Below are 18,714 nucleotides of genomic sequence, written 5' to 3'. Positions count from 1 at the left end.
GATCCAGCAGATGGCAAATTACCCACGCTTTCTTTTCAGAGTCAAAATCTGTCCCTCCGACATGGACATAGATCCCAACAGCAGGTTGGGGGTATAGTCTGCTAGGCTTCATCCCGTCCTCATAGATAATCCCAAACAACTTCACCTGTGTGTTAGAGTGAGAGATGGCTGGCAGAGGAAAGAAGGTCCAACCAGCTCTGGCCTCCTCTGGCTTTCCAAACTAGGGGAAGGGAGAGGAGGTCCCTCGTTGAGCACAAAGAAGATGAGGCCTCCGTGGCAGGGTGGGGCGTGGAGGGGTAAGGACACCACAGCTCACACTAGATGATGAGTAGGACAGTGGGCAGGTGGGAAACACAGAATGCAAAGCATGCCGTCTCTTCCTCCTTGCCGTTCAGGAGGCCCTGAAGACGCAGCCCCCAGGGTGTGGGGCAAAGGCTACCTGCCCAGCACAGCCACTGTCCTAGCTGGGGCCCTGTGCCTCTGTGTTTGTGGGCTGGGTTTTCCCCAGGGAAGAGGGTAAAGGCTTCATCTCCTCCATGCTCCTCTTCACAGGGCTCCACTTCCAATCCAGGAACACTAGATCTGAGTCCAGATCTGCTCTTCCTTTTTTTTCCCTTTAGGTTTATATTATTTTTATTCAAAAGTCAGATTTACAGAGAGAAAGAGAGACAGAAAGAAAGATTTTCTGTCCCTTGGCTTACTCCCCAAGGGGCCACAATGGCTAGTGCTGAACCTATCTGAAGCCAGGAGTCAGGAGCTTCGTCCAGGCCTCACACTCAGATACAGGGTCCCAAAGCTTCCCCAGGCCATAAGCAGGGAGCTGGATGGAAAGTGGAACAGCCAGGATTAAATCCCATGTGGGATCCCAGTGCATGCAAGGAGAGGACCTTAGCCACTAGGCTCTTTTGCCAGTCCCCTTTTTAAAAAAATTATTTATTGGGCTTAGCATGAAGATTCAATTGGCTAATTCTCCCCCTGCAAGCTCCAGGATTCCCTATGGGTGGTGGTTAATGTCCCAGCACCTCTGTTTCCCATCCAGCTCCCTACTTGTGGCCTGGGAAAGCAGCAGAGGACAGCCCAAAGCCTTGGAACCCTGCACCCGTGTGGGAGACCCATTAAAAACTCCTGGTTCCTGGCTCTGGATCAGCTCAGCTCTGGCCATGGTGCCCATTTGTGGAGCGAATCAGCAGAGGGAAGATCTTTCTGTCTCTCCTTCTCTCTGTAGATTTGACTTTCTGATTTTTTTTAATCTATTGGCTTGAAAGGCAGAGTGACAGAGCGAGAAGAGAGCCTTAGAAGGACATCTTCCATCCACGGGGTTGCTCTCCAGGTAGCCACAGCAGTCAGGGCTTGGCAGCCAGATATGAGCCAGAACCAGGAATTCCATCTGGGTCTCTCATGTGGATGTCAGGGTCTCAAGCACCTGGCCCATCTCCCACTGCCTTCCTGGGTGCATTACCAGTGAGTTGGACTGGAATGGACAGTCCCACATGGGATGCGGGCATCCCAGATGGCAGCTTAACCTGATACACCACAGCACCTGCCCCGAACCTGTTTCTCATCAGCTGTGTGACCTTGGGCGTGATGAGATTATTACAAAGGCTGAACGGGAAATGCCCCTTCTTCCCTTTTAGAGGGAGGAGGAAGCCCTCAGGACATGCTATTTCACTTCAAATGAACACCCAAGAGAGGGATTTTGAACATTTGGCATGGCCATTAAGATGCTGGTTAAGGAGAGGGCGTTATGGTGCAGAGGGTTAAGTCACCATCTGATATGGGATGTGGCCTGAATCCCAGACCACAAGGCCTGGTTGCTGTACTTCTGATCCAGTTTCCTGCTGATCACAGCCGAGGAGGCAGCAGATCACGGCCAAAGCCCTGGAGTCCCCTGTCACACCTGTCAGGAGACCTGACTATGGCTCAGCACAATCTTAGCCACTAAAGGCATTTGGAGAGTGAGCCAGCAGGCAGGGACTCTCTTTATGTCTCTCAAACAAATTAATTTAATTTAAAGATAAAACAAAGAAAAAAAACAGCCCAAACTTACAATCAGCTCTCCAAAATAACAGGGATGAAGACTTTGGGGATCAGACATTCATAGATTTAGAGATGCCTGTTAAATAACACCGGTGTCAAATACTGTCAAAGCAATGTTTCTCCCTTTAGGCTTGCCCACACTTATAAATTCGACCACCTCTGGAGGGCGCCACTCAACGCTGGGATAAAAGGGTAAGAACCTGAAGCGACTACCAGGTAACGGGATTCAACCCAAGCTGGTCTGAGTGGGCCCCGACCCTCAGACAGCTCTCCATCCATCGCATGCCCCCCTGGCTGAAATCGGAGTCCATTCTACCGGTCCCAGTCAACCAAGCCCACCCTACCCCTTCCTCCGTCGTGGACTCGCAAAAGTGGTCAGGCGACTTGGGAGGAGCAGATTCCGGATGGAGACACACTTCATTGCCCCTTGCCAACCGACATCACAGCACAATGGAACAATAGGTGGCTCTCACTGGACCAATCAGAGACAAGGGCCGTTCCAAGAACCCTCAGTGGTACAGACCTCTGGGGTCCTCTGGTCCCCACTTCTGTTCCGAGCGGGGGTGGGAGGCAGGTGGACGGGGCTCCAGGTCTGCATTGACACTTTCAACCAGACAAGCCGAGACGAGGAGGAGGCGGGGCCGGGGCCCGGCAAAACCAATGAGGGCGGCCCTGGTCACGCGCCGCCCGCGGACCGGCCAGTGTGCGCTGCTGGGAGTGGCCAGAGCTCCAGGCTTGCAGAGTTTATAACAACTTGGAATGCGGCGCTTTACAGCGTACTCGGGGGCAGCCAGTGGGCTCGGCGATCCGGTTGCAGGACACGCGCCGCCGGCTCTACCTTCCCCGACACAGCCGCCTGAGCCCTCCTCTGCCCTCGCTCGCCTCCTGCTCGCCATGGAGTCGCTGGCCTTCACCCGGAGGCTCGGCTCGGGCTTCTCGGCCGCGGAGCTCGCCCGGCCCCTGGCCGACGGGCTCATCAAGTCGCCCAAACCCCTGATGAAGAAGCAGGCGGTGAAACGGCACCACCACAAGCACAACCTGCGGCACCGCTATGAGTTCCTGGAGACCCTGGGCAAGGGCACCTACGGGAAGGTGAAGAAGGCGCGGGAGAGCTCGGGGCGGCTGGTGAGTGCGGCTTCCTCTCGCGGCGCGCAGGCTGGCGGGCGCGCGGGCCGGGGGTCGGGAGGCGGGTGGGAGGCATGCGAGTTCATCCCGCGGAGATGGTGCGCTTTTGTGTGTCCCACGATCATAGGTGGGGACAGAGCTCAGGGTGAACAGGAAACTCCAAAATCCCAGACCGCGTGGTCCTCGGGGAAGATGGATGGGAGTGAGGGCTGGATTTGGCTTGGAGCGGACCTAGCCACAGGGTGGAGTAGAAGGAGAAGGAGGCGCCTGCTCTTAGCCGGTGCTTGGAAAGGGTGTGTGTGAGAGAAAGCCTGAATGAATGAGGCTTGGCACTCTTCATCCCCTCAAGTCCCCGTAACCCCGCAGCCACTGGGGGTTGGGGGTACGCACAGGGCGGCCCTGAGGTTGAGTGACAATTTCTTTAGGTTGGATTTTTGATCCTGGGAAAAATAAGAAAACATGTGTGTTTGGGAGGACCTTTTCAGAAAGCATCTGTTGCTTTGGGGTGTGTGTGTGTGTGTGTGTGTGTAGTCATGGTAATTTCTGTGTCCCTGAGAAATTTCCTCATCTCTGTATTTTCGGTTTCCCCTTCAAAAACAGCATACACAGCCTTCCCCTCAGGCTGCTGGGAAAGCTAAGTAAATTAGGAACGCAAACCCAAGCTCACTGAGCTGTAGAACTTACTCAGAGAATTTGCATGTAAGTCTCAAAAGGCTGGCCCTGCCAAGAAGGCAGATTTCCCAAACACTTGCTGGCCATGGGGACCAGGCACCCTCCAACTAGCATCTTGTGCTTGGGGTCACCTGGGATCTGCATTTAAAATACTCCTCCCCACACCCAGTGCAATTTCTTCTAAGCTGCAGATGGGGCAGGATCGCTTGTATTTTAGCAAACCTTGTGGAGCAGGTGCTTTAGGGCCCAAACGAGTGTGTGTGCGTGTGTGTGGGCTGCGTTGGCCAAGGCAGCGGCCGCCTGCTCAGCTTGTGTTTGCTCTCGCAGCCAGTAGCCAGTTTGAAACTCAAGAAGTCGTTTCATTGGTGAAGGGAGGTAATGTTGGAGCAAGGGGTGGATTCTGGATCAATAGGGCCGAGTCTGTTTTCCCTGTTAACGCCTGGCACAGTCCCCAGCTGCCTGCTGCCAGGTTACAGCTCTTGGGCAATCCCCTACTTCCTGGTTCTCCTTCTCTTTCTCTTTCTGTAACATGTGAGGGCCCAGAGAGGCTGCCCTGCCCAAACTGCTAGGCCCAGGTTTTGTCAGGAGCTTAGCTGGCAAAGAGTATCTGATGCTCCTTGTTGGGTCCTGGGATGAGACCGGGTGCAGGGCACTGAGGGGCCCAGAAACTAAAAAACTGAGGTCCACATTGAGAAGTCCCTCCCCTCCCATGACGTGTGTGTGTGTGTGTGTGTGTGTGTGTGTGTGTGTGTGTACATGTGCCCCTTTGTGTGTGATACCGAGAGGAGTTCAATTTTGAGAGTGAAAGAGACCAACTTTCCATTGTCACACCTCAGTAGCTCCAGGCGAGATTCCAGCTCTTATTACATCAGACCAGAGAATTCAGAAGAAGCTCCTGGTCTCCTCCTGCCTCCTGCTGTGCGTAGGGAGCCAAGATCTGGTGGCCTTGAGACTTCCCCTGAACCTTCCTGCCACACAAGCTACCCAGTACTGCCACTGGGAACTCACACAGGATCTCCCTCTTCTCCTGCTGTACTGTGGCTCCCCCTCCCCAACCCAGCCCTCCTGACTGTCCTCCCTGAGCAGACGCACCTGGGACCTCAGGGTACACTGCTGGGGGAGAGGGGAAGGGGGGACATGGCAGCCACCCCCTAAGAGATGTCCTCCCAAATGCGTGGGGGCTGTACCCGGAGCACAGCCTACATGACTCCCTAGCCCAGGGGGTCTCTCTCGCTTTCTAGCACATCTGCCACTCTCACCGTGCCTTGATGGGGTTACCAGGCCCCAGATGGGAGCGTCCAGAGGGAGGGAGGAGCAGCTGGACAGGCCTCTAATGGCTGCTCCAGAAGGGCATCAAAGGAAACACAAATATTTGGTCTGGATATTGGATATAGTCCTGGCATCCAAATGACATTTCCTCCTGTGGTTCTCTCAGTTCACCTCCCCTAAAGACAAAAACACGTGCCCGGGCCCCAGAACAACAGAGGCCAGCCTACAGGAACGTCCTCTGGGACGAGCTGCGTGACGTTTCACCACCCAGAAGTACTATAAGGGCATGTTTACCTGTTGCCTGGGGAATTGACCAATCTGTCTCCAAGGGCTGGAACATGACTGAGACAATCTGATGGGTGGGGAAACTGAGGCTGAGAGAGGGGCAGTGCCTTGCTTGTCCAGTGTCTAGTTAGCGGCACGCCTGCCTCATCCATCCGGGCCCTGGGTGACTGAGTGCTGAGTCTTGAGGCCTGGGGATTGGTTATGCTGGAGATGAGCCTGGGCTTGTCTCATTGTGCACTGTCATTCCACCGGCTTCTACTGCCTTTCCCAGTGCTCCAGGCAATGCTGTGGGGTGGGAAGAGGCATAGGGAACCTCCCTCTGCCCTCCACACACACATTGGCTGCAGCGAGGGATCCTGGGTAGCGGAATTACACAATCCAAGTGGCTTTAAAAAAAAAGATTTATTTTTTATTATAAAGTCAGATATACAGAGAGGAGGAGAGACGGAGGGGAAGATCTTCCATCCAATGGTTGACTCCCCAAGTGACCGCAATGGCTGGTGCTGCACCGATCCAAATCCAGGATCCTGGAGCTTCCTTCTGGGTCTCCCACACGGGTGCAGGGTCCCAAGGCTTTGGGCCATCCTCGACTGCTTTCCCAGGCCACAAGCAGGGAGCTGGATGGGAAGTGGAGCTGCTGGGATTAGAGCCCACGTTCAAGGCGAGGACTTTAGCCGCTAGGCCATGCCGCCAGGCCCCCAGGTGACTTTTCAATCACGCCTATCTAGGAAGCTCAGGGTTCAACTGGTAGCCGTGGTGCTTCTCAGCCCTGTTGCCTCTCTGCCTCAGTCTCCTCATCTGAAAAATGGGCATGATAGTGATTCCTACTTGCTGGGCTTTTCCCCGGGATTAAAGGTAATCCAACACGTTTAATCTTTATTAACTGAGTGTTCCTGCCTCAGCTCTCCCCTCCCTTTCCTGGGACCCCTCCTTCCCCAGCACCTGCCACCTGGGACTGTCTTGCCCAAAGAATGCAAGTGGTTGGTGTTCAGCTCCCTAAAGCCAAATCGCCCCGGCCTCTGCATTGCTTAGGCTCCTCCAGTTCCAAAGAAGGGCTCCCACCCGGCCAGCTGCCCAACAACTTGCTGGGCAGGACCCTGCCCTCCCAGCTCCTCCTGCACCTGCCTGCTCAGCACCAAGGAGGGAGGCTGCAGGCAACTCTTGTCCTTGGGCTCCAGCCAAACCACACAAGAGGGCTGGGCAGGAAGCTCTCGCCTGGAGAACTGGCAGAGTGGGCTGGAGAGTAGGGGTGGGGGCGGTACCCTGTGGGGCTTGGGGAACAAGGCTCAGGTGCTCCTCTTGTTCTGTTCTCTGGCAGATCTAACGGAGTGATGAGCCACCCCCAGGCCCATCTCCACTTTGCCCAGCCTAGGCCAACCTGTCCTAGCCTCTCCTCCACTATCTAAGTGGGTCATCTTCCAGTTCCTTGCCCCACTTCCCAGACAGCAGCTGCTCTGTGAAAAGCAAGAGAGGAGTCAAAATTGTTGACTCCAGCTCCAGGCAACAGCTATGACCAGCCATGACCAGTTCACACCCTCTCTCCTGGCACCTGGATCATCATCTTCTCCCATCTGCTGATTCACTCCCCAAATGATCACTGTAACAGCCAGGCCTGGGCCAGGCTGAAGCCAGGAGCCTAGAACTCCATCCAGGTCTCCCACATGGATGATAGCAGCCCAAGCATGTAGCCCATCTCCCACTTCCCAGGATCATTAGCAGGGGACTGGATCGAAAGTGCAGCAAGCTGGGACCCCACCCTGTGACTCCATCTCTGCCATGAGATGCTGGCATCGCAATTGTACACCTGCTGTGCCACAAGGCCTGCTCCCAGGTGGCGCGTTTCTGAAGATGCTGAACAAAGTCACTGGAGTTCTGAGGGAGCTTGGAAATCCTTTCTTAACTGCAACCTTTCTTCCTGCCTGGAACACCCTTGTAGACCCTGCAGAGCCCACTGCCTTAACTTGGCAAGCTTCACTACCCCGCTGAAGTCTGACACAATTTTCTCACAGAGCTGATCTTCCCAGCCTCTCCAAGCAGAAGAAAGCTCTGGTCAGAGCCTCTGGGGACCCTCAGCAGCAAGGATCCTACCTGCCACATGGCTCACATTGGACTGGAAGTGGCTTCACTGTCAGCCCAGGCCATGGGACTGAGGGCTTGGATTGCGGGGACTGACTCCCCGGCTCCGAGCATGGTGCCAAGCCCACAGTAGACATCAGCAGGTGTTTGGAGAGTTAAGAAGATCCTTTCACTTGTCAGATGAGGATTAAAACCAGCCAGTTCTAGTAGCCAGATGGGTTAAGGGACTTGTCTTAAGTTGCATGGTTTGGGGCAAATCAGAATTTATGGGCTCCCGAGGCCCATGCCGCTGGTCAAGTGTCTATGGGCCTCATTTTCCTTCCCAGTCTAAGTCAGGTGGCCACATCATTCATTGTATACTCTAGGATACTTGGGCGAGGAGAAAGGGCGATATTAATAAGTATATAAAGACAGACCTGGCACGTAGCTCTTCTGCTTTGGGTAACCCATGCAGCCACTGTTGCCCTCTTTGGCTTCCATCAGATTGTTTTTATTCCTGGCTACCTTGCAGATGAGAACAAAGGTCCTCAAAGGTCAGTTCCACCCAGGGCCCAGAACAAGGGGAGGAAAATCGTATCTGGGCTCCATTGCTGTCAATCAAAGATTAGCCCAGTAACTCAATCAACAAATATTTATTTGTGACCTCTGGCCACTGGTCAGTTGTTTGAGCACTTTCTGTATGCCGAGTTCTGTCCAGACCTGAGCCAGTAGTGTATCTAATTTAGCTTGACAGGCTGAGCCGGCAACCAGCGAGAGGCCTGCCCGTGGGGCTGGGATGGGTCAGAGAGCAGAGGCGCACCTCCAGCAGCCCAACAGCCCATCCCTCTTCGTGTCTATCAGTCATTGGCTCTGCGGGGACTGGTGGAGGCCCGATGACATAACCTGTTTCCTTCCTGCTGTGGCCTCCTGGGACCAAATGGACCTATTAGGACGGAGGCAGGGGCGGTCCCTCACCTGCCCCTGAGGTCACAATACAAGCTTGTGGGTGGATGAAGTGCTCACAGAAGGTTAGCAATTCTGATTTAGAACCACAGGCTTCTGTTTCAGAAGAGGTGGATCTGAGAGTTCTACATGTGCACCCCTACCCAGGCAGGCTCCTTCTGTCACACCAGAAGCCCCTTCCTTTCTGGAGATCCATCTCCTTTGTCTTCAGAGCCCTGTCTCCCATTATGTGTTTGTGTGTATGCAAGTATACATCCAAGATGTGCCTAGTTTTGCATATGGACACATCATAAGCTCTCTAGTTATTTAGTTGAAAGGCAGAGTGACAGAAAGAAAGGTGAGAAAGTGACAAGGAGAGAGATTTTCCTTCTGCTGGCTCCCTTCCTAAATGATTATAACAGCTGGAGCTGGGCCAGGCCCAAAGCCAGGAGCCAGGAGCTCCATCCAGACCGCTTGAGACATCATTATTCACTGCCTCCCGGGGTGTGCTGCATCACAATGCCCATCCCCTAAAATATTTGTGATTGTCCAATGGAATTTGTGTTTATGAATGAGTGGCTACCCATCCGTATCCATTTCATGGCCCTTTGTCTCCAAATAGCTTCCAACACCTTACACATTGTCTGGTTTCAGAAACAAAGATTTTTAGAGGGAAAGAAACTAGTTCCATAAACATCTCCTTTAACAAGAGAAAGTGGTAAGGAAAGGGCCGTGGGAGTGATAGTTGGCAGCACATGAAGAAACAGAGCATCCAAAAAGCCCTTTACCCTCCACACCTCACCCCATGCCCCTTTCCCAGCCCGGGGATTTTCCCTGCCTAGCTAGCTGGGGAGAGAAGCCTGCTGGGAGCAAAGGAGGGGGGCCAGTTCTGTCCCCTGCAGCTGCCGCTGGGGCCCCTCAGGAGGCGAGGCTCCATTGTGACCATCCCTCCCACCGGCCATTGTCCTCGCAGCCCGGCTCCCGGAGTGCAGCGAGCCGGGCCTCCCTCTTTCCCGGCAGCCACAGCTCCGGGGCGGAGGGCGCCGGGCGCGGGGCCCGCCATCCCCGGCGTTGCCGAGGTGACGGCCCCGGGCTTTGTGCGCTGCTCCGGTGTCGGGATTAGGGCTGTTCCGCATTCCTGTGCGATGCGCGGGCGGAAGCCATTGTCTGCTCCGGAGCCCTGTGAAAGGAGGATTAGAGGCTGCTCCGAGTCAGACTTTCCTTTCTTCTGGGTCCCCGTGAGTCCAGCCTCCTGAGAAACCCGGGCTGGAGCGGGTTTCCGCCTGCGGCTCCAGCGCACACAGAGGAAGCCTGGTGTTTAGCGCTGCTCCCTTGCGCAGGACCTGCCAGGAATTGACCTAGCTTGGACACCCCGCCCCCACCCGGCTCATGGGGAGGGTTCTCAGAGCAGGGACGCCCCCTCGGACATCCCAGTGCACCTGCTTACTCCACAGGCAAGGAAGCTGAAGTTCTCAGACTGGGGTGGGGGACAGACTGGCCCCCTGCATGGCACACCCCCGGCCCTGCTTGCTGTCACTGTCTCCTGTCACTTTCCCACACTGCTGCTGAGCGGGGTGCAGCAGAGCTGACACCTAAAACTGTGAGGTTCTTTCCCCATTTCCTTCCGCTGACACCTCCCTTCCTGACTCTCCTGCGGGGGCCAGCCAGAGGGCTGCACCCTGGCATGTCTCACTTTTACCCACCAAGCCAGCCAGGCTGGGATGGGTTTTGCTGGAGCAGAGAGGTGCTTTACATGGACTGTAAAGACTGGTGTTGGCTTTTTTTTTTTCATAGTTTCCTGCTGTAAACCTGCTGTAAACCCATATCCATGTTTCCATCGTTGCAAACAGCTATGTGTCCATTCAGTAGGAAGTCCCCCAGCCACAGACACAAACACACACACACACCCCAGCTCATCTTGGTTCCACTTTCCATCTGGGTAATTTGCCTATTCTTGGTACCACATCTGAGTGGCATAATACAGCATTTGTCCTATTGTGAGTGGCCTCTGTCATGAAGCATAGCGTTTTCAAGGTTTGTCCACTTTGGAGCTTGGGTCAGAACCTCATTCCTTCTTGTGGCTGGGCAATAGCCCGTTGGGTAGATAAACCAAGTTACCAAATGTGCAGTCGAAGGACAAGTGAGAAAAAGGCCCAGCCTTCTCCTCAAAGTATGTGAGACTGATGGCTTTGTAAACCAGAAAGCGTCAGCTTTGTGAACACAGGCGGCTGCCCACCTTGTCCAGCTGAATAAGGCTATGGTGGTCCTGACAACCTCTTTGGCTGGTTTCCTCTCCAACCTTCGGCCACTCACCTTGGGAAAGGGCCAAGTGACTTCTCTGGGATGTCCTGGGGCCTCTGCAGTAACCGCAGGGCAAGGACCTCCATGTGTCCCCAAGGACACCTCTCCATGTTCCACCTTCCTCCTCAGTCTCCATGCTCTCCATTCCCAGGTAGCCATCAAGTCCATCCGGAAAGACAAAATCAAAGACGAGCAAGATCTGATGCATATACGGCGGGAGATAGAGATCATGTCATCCCTGAACCACCCCCACATCATCGCCATCCATGAAGGTACAGTACTGGGGTGTTTGCCGCTGGGGGCTGTGTGTGTGTGTGTGTGTGTGTGTGTACGTGCGTAGGAGGGGTCAGAACAGATTACTCAAAAGACAAGCAAAACAAGGGCTTTGAAGCTGAGTAAAAGCTGGAGTTGAAACCCCATTTCATGACCTGAGCCACTCACTGAATTTAAGAGTCTAGACCTGGGTTCCTCATTTGTGGCCCAGCAGCTTCCTCCTTTACAAAATGGCAGGATCCCATCTGCGTCAGAGAGTGGTTGCAGGGGTCAAACTGCGTAATATCACTGAGTGGAGCACTCTGTGTGGGGAAGTACCCAGAGGACTGTACCCTATTTGGACATTAGTCCCCCAACCCTCTGATCCAGTGAGATCCTGAGCTGTCCAGGGCCTCTGCATCTGTCTTGGGCATGTGGGTGCTCTTCTTAGTACATCCCAGGAGCCAGGCCTTCAGGATCCAACCTGCCTTCTGAGTCATTCCTGCCACGAGACTGGCTCCTACCCCTGTACGTCTCCCTCAGCCCCAGTGTATCTCCCTCAGTCCCTCCTCTCTGATACCAGTGCCAGTCTCACTGCTCCAGCTGTCCTCTTCCCTGTGGCCCAGACAACAAAGTGAGTGAGAGAGGGTGATGAGGGGGAGAGGGGGCGCACCCACACATACCTGTCTGCACCCAGCCTTTACCTAACAGCGGTTAGCTGGGAAACACTGGGTTAAGTCAAGCAGCGGGGCAGGGAGGGGGCTGTAGCTTTGCACTCTGTCTGACTATTCCTGGAGAGGCTGAATAAAGAGGTGTCCACCCCCAGATTCTGTTCGTAGGAGGACTAAGGGCAGAGCCGCTGGCATGGCTCTATGGCCTGAGTGCATTTTGGGAGGAGTCCAACAAGTAGCTGAGAAGGCTAATTGTATTTGTGGACTTTCCTCGGGGGAGAGTGGGCAGATAATAAAGTCTCGGTGAAGCCAGGCTGGGCTCAAGGTTGTGTGTTTGTGTATATGTGCACGTGTGTGTCTGTGGAGGCTCCCCCACATTCCGGCTGGGTCTGGGAACAGAGCTCTGAACTTTGTTTGCACCCCAGAGTTAGCCACTGTGTGTCTAGAGGGGGTCCCCCAAATGCATCCCATTCTCCTGAAGACCACAGGGCTGTGGGCTGGAGCAAGGTGCCTCTAATCTAACTGCTCTCCCTGTTGTACTCTGGTTGGCTTGGGACCCCCAATTTCATGGCACAAAGGTTGCATGTACTTCCTGCAGTAACATCCAGAACCACAGGGCTGGGGTCTTAGCAAGGCATCCTTAGGAAACAGGACCACCATGGGTCAAGACCTACGTGAGAAGCACAGGCCTTGTGGCCAGGTTCCTGAGAGCTGAGACTACTTTTAAGGGGAAAGACTTCTCTCTCAGCTCCTACCCAGAAGTTGGACAGCCACGGCCCTGGGGCTGGCTGAGCAAGCCAAACTCATAGGACCCGTTTGGCACAAAGATGAGATGTCAGGGACACACAAGTTCTGACACACCACCCAGTGGAAGGGCCAGTTTGGTGAATCAGTTGTTCTTTGGGCTTTCAGGAGACTAACAGCCAGGACAAGGCCAGAAATGGCAAGAAGGCCTCTCCTGCATGTGGAGATGGGCCAGGGTGGTGGGCTGGCTGCCAGGAGCCCAACCCAACTTCTAATTACTGAGTGCGAATTGATTGCATCTGTACGTGTGGCCTGGAAACTCCATGGCACTGTATGGTTCACAGTCCACTTCCAGGCCATGTCTTTTGAGCTTTAAGGCACACGTGATTATCGGCATTATTTTGCAAAACATATGCATGAGGACCATGATGATGACAATAAACACCTGCCTATGGGTCAGCTTCTACACCAGCAGGCTCAGCCCACCCCAGAGCTCAACTGAGTTTTTATCTGTTTCTAATCCTGGCCCTGTGCACTTGCCATTATTACTGCCCCCTGTTTCCAAGGAAGACACTGAAGCCCAGGAGTTGAGTCGTTTGTCCCAGCCCACCCAGTGAAACTGCCTTCTTACTGATGCATCTGGAAGAGATTTGTCCAAAGTCACAGTGAGGGAAAACTCTACCATTCTGAACCAAAGAACCTGGCCTTTTGCTCTCCCGTGGGTGACTGCAGTCAGAACCTCATAGCCTGACTGTCTAGGGAGAAGGTGGGCCTGGACCATGCCAGGAGCCCCAAGCTCCACCCTCTCCCTTATTCTCTGCCCTGTAGACAAGCCCTGGATGGGGAGGGCCTGTCCAGTCTGTGTCCGGTGGGGTGCAGCATGCCCCAAGAGGGCCTAATAAGCCCTGCCTTGCTCTACCCAGTGTTCGAGAACAGCAGCAAGATCGTGATTGTCATGGAGTACGCCAGCCGGGGCGACCTGTACGATTATATCAGTGAGCGGCAGCGGCTCAGCGAGCGGGATGCCCGCCACTTCTTCCGGCAGATCGTCTCTGCCGTGCACTACTGCCATCAGGTAAACACCCGACCGCCCATGGCCATGTGCCCCAATGTGCGGAACCTGGGGTGGGAGGAAGGACCTGGGATTTCTTGCACCCTGGGCATCCCAGGCCCATTCAGCGCCTTGTGTGGACCCCTCTTCCCCATCCCTTCCCAGCTGATCTGCCCCTGACTGTACTCTCTGCCTCTTCCAGAATGGGGTGGTCCACCGGGATCTCAAGCTGGAGAACATTCTCTTAGATGCCAATGGGAACATCAAGGTGAGCTTCACTGCTTCCTTTCCAGAAACTTCCCCAGGCCTCCCTGGCTTTTCTACCCTATTTCCCAACTGGGGATCAGGCTTCGTGGGTGCCACCGGGGACCTCCACAATCTTCTGCTCTCCCCAGATTGTTTGCCAGGTGGAGAACAGAGGGTACAAGATGAGGGGTGACACTTGCTCAGGGCCCTGGGCTTTGAGTGGCTGAGCTGGACAAGATAGAACCAAAGTTTCTGAGTGCCCAGATATTTGTTGCTTTGATGTCACAAGGCTGGCAGGTCTAGATCCCAGGTCAGCTTTTGCTCCTGACCTTGGGGCCAGCGGGAGAAGGGCATGGCTTGAGATGACCCCACCCCCACCAACCGTGTGCATGCACATCTGCACGCACGCACATCAGTCTGATGTACCTGGGTAACCCTTTCCCCGTGGACAGGTGCTCTAACATCAGCTTCCTGCTTCGTGCAGCCGCAGCCTTCCCCTGTTTTAGCAGTTAGATTGAGCTCAGTCAGCAGACATTCGTATTGATGGGAAAAGGGAGATGTCAGGAGCTGGCTCAGGCCCGGGAGGTCAGCCCTGCGGACATCTGGGGGTGACTGCCCTCAGGTGCCCCTCAGAGTCCTCCTGGATCCAGGACTTAGTTTTTTTTTTCATGGTGCTTGACCTGTGCCCTGAAGAGCCCTGGCACCGAGTTCACTGACCTGACCCAGCCCGTTCCCGGAGCAGGTGGGGCTCACTTTGATGCTGAGCAGCGGGAGGGTGACAGGAGCCATAAACTTCCCATAACACAAATAGACTCGAACTTTCCTCGCTACAGCCATCATGCACCTCCTTATGGCCTTTGCCTGCTCACTGCTGGAGTAGCAGCAATAAAGCTATAAAGGAGGGAGCCTGAGTTTCACAAACACCTCTCCACCCCGGGGAACCCGAGGTCCTCAAGTAGGGCGGGGCAGTGATGAGCAGTAGGGTCATGAGACAGCCTCCAGCCACTGTCTCAGGACACACGGGAAGGGGTCCCTCTCAGGGAGCCAGAGCACAGCTTTGGGGTTCCTCAAGCCCTCTACATCTGGCTCAGAGTGAGCCATGAGCAGGTGTCTTTGCCTGGGCTACATCCACAGCTCTGTTCTTTGTTTTGGCCTCACGGTTGTCTCTGCTTAATTAGACTGGGCTGAACCACCCACTCACCTCTACCACCCCCGCTCCCCGCCGCCCCAGGCCACTTCTGCCATGTCCCAGCCAGGCGTGGACCAAGATTTGAGCTCTTTTCTGTGAAGGCACCTCAAGCGTGGTTCTTTCAGGCTTGCTTCTGAGGGCCTCTGTATTGGCATGTGGCTCTCTCCTTCCCCCGTTTGTCATCGGGCTTACCCACAGTCTCATGGGGTCTCACAGGAGAGGTAGAGCGGGAGGGAGAGCAGCGTGGGGAGGGGAGTGAGTGTGAACAGTCTGGCTTTGGGGGCTCAGGACAGCAGCGGGAACCTAGGACTTCCCAGGGTAAGGAGATCCACGCCAATGGAAGGATCCCGGTCGGGGGGAGGGGGTTGCATGATAGGGAGGACATGCAGGGGCAGGGGGAGCACTCTGGGGTAGATAGATGACAGCTGAGCAAAGGAATCCAGGCCCTCACAGCTCCAGAAGTCCCCACACTATTGTCCAGGTGCCCCTTTGAGGCTCTTTCTTTCCAGGGCTATGTGAGTGATGCCCACCTTGGGGTGGGGTCCTGGGGGGCTATTTCCTTATGGATGGGGTCTGGGTGCCCCCTGCCCAGCTCCATTCAAGGCTGAGCCAAGAGCTGCAGGACCACTCAGGCCTGACCATGTCCATGTCTGACCCTACCCCACAGATCGCCGACTTTGGTCTCTCCAACCTCTACCACCAAGGCAAGTTCCTGCAGACGTTCTGTGGGAGCCCGCTGTATGCCTCGCCTGAGATCATCAACGGCAGGCCCTACACGGGCCCCGAGGTCAGTGCAGGCCCCCTCCACCCATGTCAGGCCGCCCTAGTCATCCACTGTGACCTCACATGGACCGGTTCACTTTCTGCCTATACCTCAGTCCTCTCAAAGGCAGCCGCTTGCCAGGCAAGCCTTTGCTCAGACATGCAGAGGAGGCCAAACTAGCACCAAAACTAAGGCTCTCAGCACGTATCTGCATCTTTGCTCCTCCCCCACTCTAGTTGGGAATAGAAGGTGACAGACGACCTCTCCCCCAAAGCCTCAGGATCCCTCTGGCTCAGGTTCGAGAGGGATGACGAGCCCCAGGTCCTAGTGCGTCCCTTCTGCCATGTGGGTGGTGTTGAGTGTGTGACACCAGCACCCTCGCTGAGCCTCTGTCCCTCCCACAGGTGGACAGCTGGTCCCTGGGCGTCCTCCTCTACATCCTGGTACACGGCACCATGCCCTTCGATGGGCAGGACCACAAGACGCTGGTGAAGCAGATCAGCGATGGCGCCTATCGGGAACCTGCAAAGCCTTCTGGTGAGGGGTGATCCCAGCCAGGCCTGGGTACAAGTTCAACAGTGGCACCAGAAAGTATAGGGGGCAGTGGTCTCATGCAGCCCACAGAGACTGCAGGGAGCAGGTCCCCTCCATTGCCTTCTGTACCATGGTTGACTGTGTTTGGAAAGTGTTTCCTAGAGTCTAGCTTAGATCCTCCTTGCTATAGTTGGCTCGTTTCCTGTATAATTCAGAAGGAAAGGATGGAAAGAATCTTTAGTGGAGAGGAGGAGAACAAAGGGGTCATGGGGTAGAGAGAGGATGGCAGAGTCATCCCAGGAACCCTGGACTAGGAAGCCCTGGGTGGAGGTGACCGTGTGTGACTCAGGCAGCAACAGAGGCCAGTCGGTCCCCACAGCCCCACTCTGTTCTGCAAGCTGACGCCTTGGCCCTCTTGTCTTCCAGATGCCTGCGGCCTGATCCGGTGGCTGCTGATGGTGAACCCCACTCGCCGGGCCACCCTGGAGGACGTAGCCAGTCATTGGTGGGTCAACTGGGGCTATGCCACCCGTGTTGGGGAGCTGGATGCTGTGCATGACGGTGGACATCCCAGCAGCGACTCTGCCCGTGCCACCTCAGTGGCTGACTGGTTCCGGCGCTCCTCCCGACCCCTCCTGGAGAACGGAGCCAAGGTGTGCAGTTTCTTCAAGCAGCACGTGCCGGGATCGGGGTCGTCGGGGAGCCAGTGCCCCAACCTGGAGCGCCAGCATTCACTCAAGAAGTCCCGCAAGGAGCACGATGTGGCCCAGGCACGCCAAGGCCTCCCCGCCGGAGACACCTCCCCTAGGCTTGGCAAGAGCAATCTCAAGAAGAAGCTGTCAGGCTCCAGCCACCCTCAGGAGCCCAGCCTGGCCCCTGGCCACCCTGCGCAGCCCGTGCCCATGCTCCCCAAAAAAGGCATCCTCAAAAAGCCACCACAGCGCGAATCTGGCTACTACTCGTCCCCAGAGCCTAGCGATTCAGGGGAGCTCTTGGACGCAGGTGAAGTGTTTGTGAGCAACAATCCCCTGGAGCCGAAACCCCCTCAAACTTCCTCGGGACTGCCGCACCCCAAGGGCATTCTCAAACTCAACGGCAAGTTCTCACGTGGGGCTCTGGAGTGCACAGCCCCTACCACCTTTGGCTCCTTGGACCATCTGGCCTCCCCATGTGTCCCGTCCCCCCGGGCCAGCCGTCCCCCCTCGGGAGCCGCTAGCGAGGACAGCATCCTGTCCTCTGAGTCCTTTGACCAGCTGGACCTGCCTGAGCGACTCCCAGAGCCCCCGCTGCGGGGCTGTGTGTCAGTGGACAACCTCTCTGGGATGGATGAGCCCCCCGCCAGAGTCCCTGGCAGCTGCCTGAGGCGCTGGCGGCAGGACCCCCAGGGGGTCAGCTGCTTCTCCCTGACAGGCTGCCAGGAGGTGACCCAGACCTACCGACAGGCACTGGGGCTCTGCTCCAAGCTCAGCTGAGGGGGAAGAGTGTTTACCTTGCCCCAGCCTGGGTAGGCTCTTAAGATGCACCTGGCTGCACCCCTGGGGGACGGTGTCCGAGCCCCGGGCAAAGCTGCACTTGGATACAGCAGTGGGCAGGGTTCCACACATCTTCAGCCCTATGACCCAAGATGTTGATAAGAAAACCTATAGAGAGAAGGGGATGGCCCTGCGTGGCTGGCTTCCGATTGTCTGGGTTTTGTGCACTGGTTGGGAGGTAGGGCGGAGGGGTTGAGCTGTTACTGATGTTGAATAAGGTTTCCTTGATGGCCACTGTGGGCAGCCTCTTCCCTGCTCCATCACCAGCGTGGAGTTGAAAACACACACACACACCCCAATCCCTAGTGGCAGCCACTAGAATTAGAATGTTACCTCTGATGTCCCCTAGGACTTCCTGGGGATGGCCTGGAGTAACCTTCCTTATTTGTCCCAGCAGAAAGGGAGGAGCCCAGTGCCTGTCTCCTGCACACCTCTGTCCCCTTTCCCCTCCTCCAAACCTGGCCTGAACCCCCTGGCGTGGCTGCTACGGACCTCCAGGGCCTGGCCAGGCTCCCGCTGCTGTGCTGATCTCATCTCGGGGAGGCCACCCCGCCTTGGACCTCAGAGACTCAGGACTCTGCCTCTAAGCTGCTCCTGAAATCCAGACTGTGGATGGATGCAACTCTGGGCTTTCATAACCGGGAATGTTTTTGTTATTTATTTTTAGGTTCTCAGCTCTATTTTGTAAAAAAAAAAAAACAAAAAAAACAAAAAAAAAAACGAATCTTGCCGGTTTTGATCTTGTGACTGCTGCGGCCCCAGGGGAAAGTCCTCAATGACATCAGATCTTTGTGTCCAGAGGGAGAGTTTTGCAATGATTCCCCCTGATCAGAAGGGTAGGGAGCGGGGAGCTGCTGTGCATCACTCCAGGGATCTGCGGCAGTGTGTTGGGGTGAAGGTGCGTCTCTGATTCACCTTCCTTGACTGTCTATCCAATGGACTCACTCCCTAAAGAACCACTCCATCAAAACCAGAAAAGTGATTGGCAAGCAGCCTGCCTTGTTCTCTTTGGGCGCCCTGGGGGCACAGACCTGTAAGCCCTCTCT

At 55.5% G+C, this 18,714-nt stretch overlaps 1 protein-coding gene across 4 annotated transcripts; it reads left to right on the top strand.

Annotated features, from left to right (window-relative positions):
• Positions 1-2,538: 2,538 nt before the first annotated feature.
• Positions 2,539-18,380, top strand: NUAK2 (NUAK family kinase 2). 4 transcript variants are annotated; one of them, XM_058669084.1, is made up of 8 exons: positions 2,539-3,166; positions 10,842-10,958; positions 13,277-13,428; positions 13,607-13,672; positions 15,507-15,626; positions 16,007-16,139; positions 16,563-17,138; positions 18,066-18,380. In XM_058669084.1, exons 1-8 carry the CDS (start codon positions 2,797-2,799, stop codon positions 18,194-18,196), a joined length of 1,665 nt encoding a protein of 554 aa, XP_058525067.1. In that variant the 5' UTR covers positions 2,539-2,796; the 3' UTR covers positions 18,197-18,380. The 4 variants fall into 4 exon arrangements, with proteins under 4 accessions (XP_058525067.1, XP_058525065.1, XP_058525066.1 ...); XM_058669082.1 differs by having other exon boundaries at positions 16,563-17,231; XM_058669083.1 differs by having other exon boundaries at positions 16,563-17,235; positions 18,070-18,380.
• Positions 18,381-18,714: the final 334 nt, after the last annotated feature.

This window comes from Ochotona princeps, chromosome 10 (genome assembly GCF_030435755.1).
Source record: "Ochotona princeps isolate mOchPri1 chromosome 10, mOchPri1.hap1, whole genome shotgun sequence".
Taxonomy (NCBI): Eukaryota; Metazoa; Chordata; class Mammalia; order Lagomorpha; family Ochotonidae; genus Ochotona; species Ochotona princeps.
This window is presented reverse-complemented; position numbering and strand designations above follow the sequence as displayed.

Coding starts and splice junctions, on each gene's coding strand:
- NUAK2 (XM_058669081.1), top strand. CDS start 2,797: ATGCGGCGCTTTACAGCGTACTCGGGGGCAGCCAGTGGGCTCGGCGAT. Junction 10,959..13,276: donor CATCATCGCCATCCATGAAG/GTACAGTACTGG, acceptor TGCTCTACCCAG/TGTTCGAGAACAGCAGCAAG. Junction 15,627..16,006: donor GGCCCTACACGGGCCCCGAG/GTCAGTGCAGGC, acceptor TCCCTCCCACAG/GTGGACAGCTGGTCCCTGGG.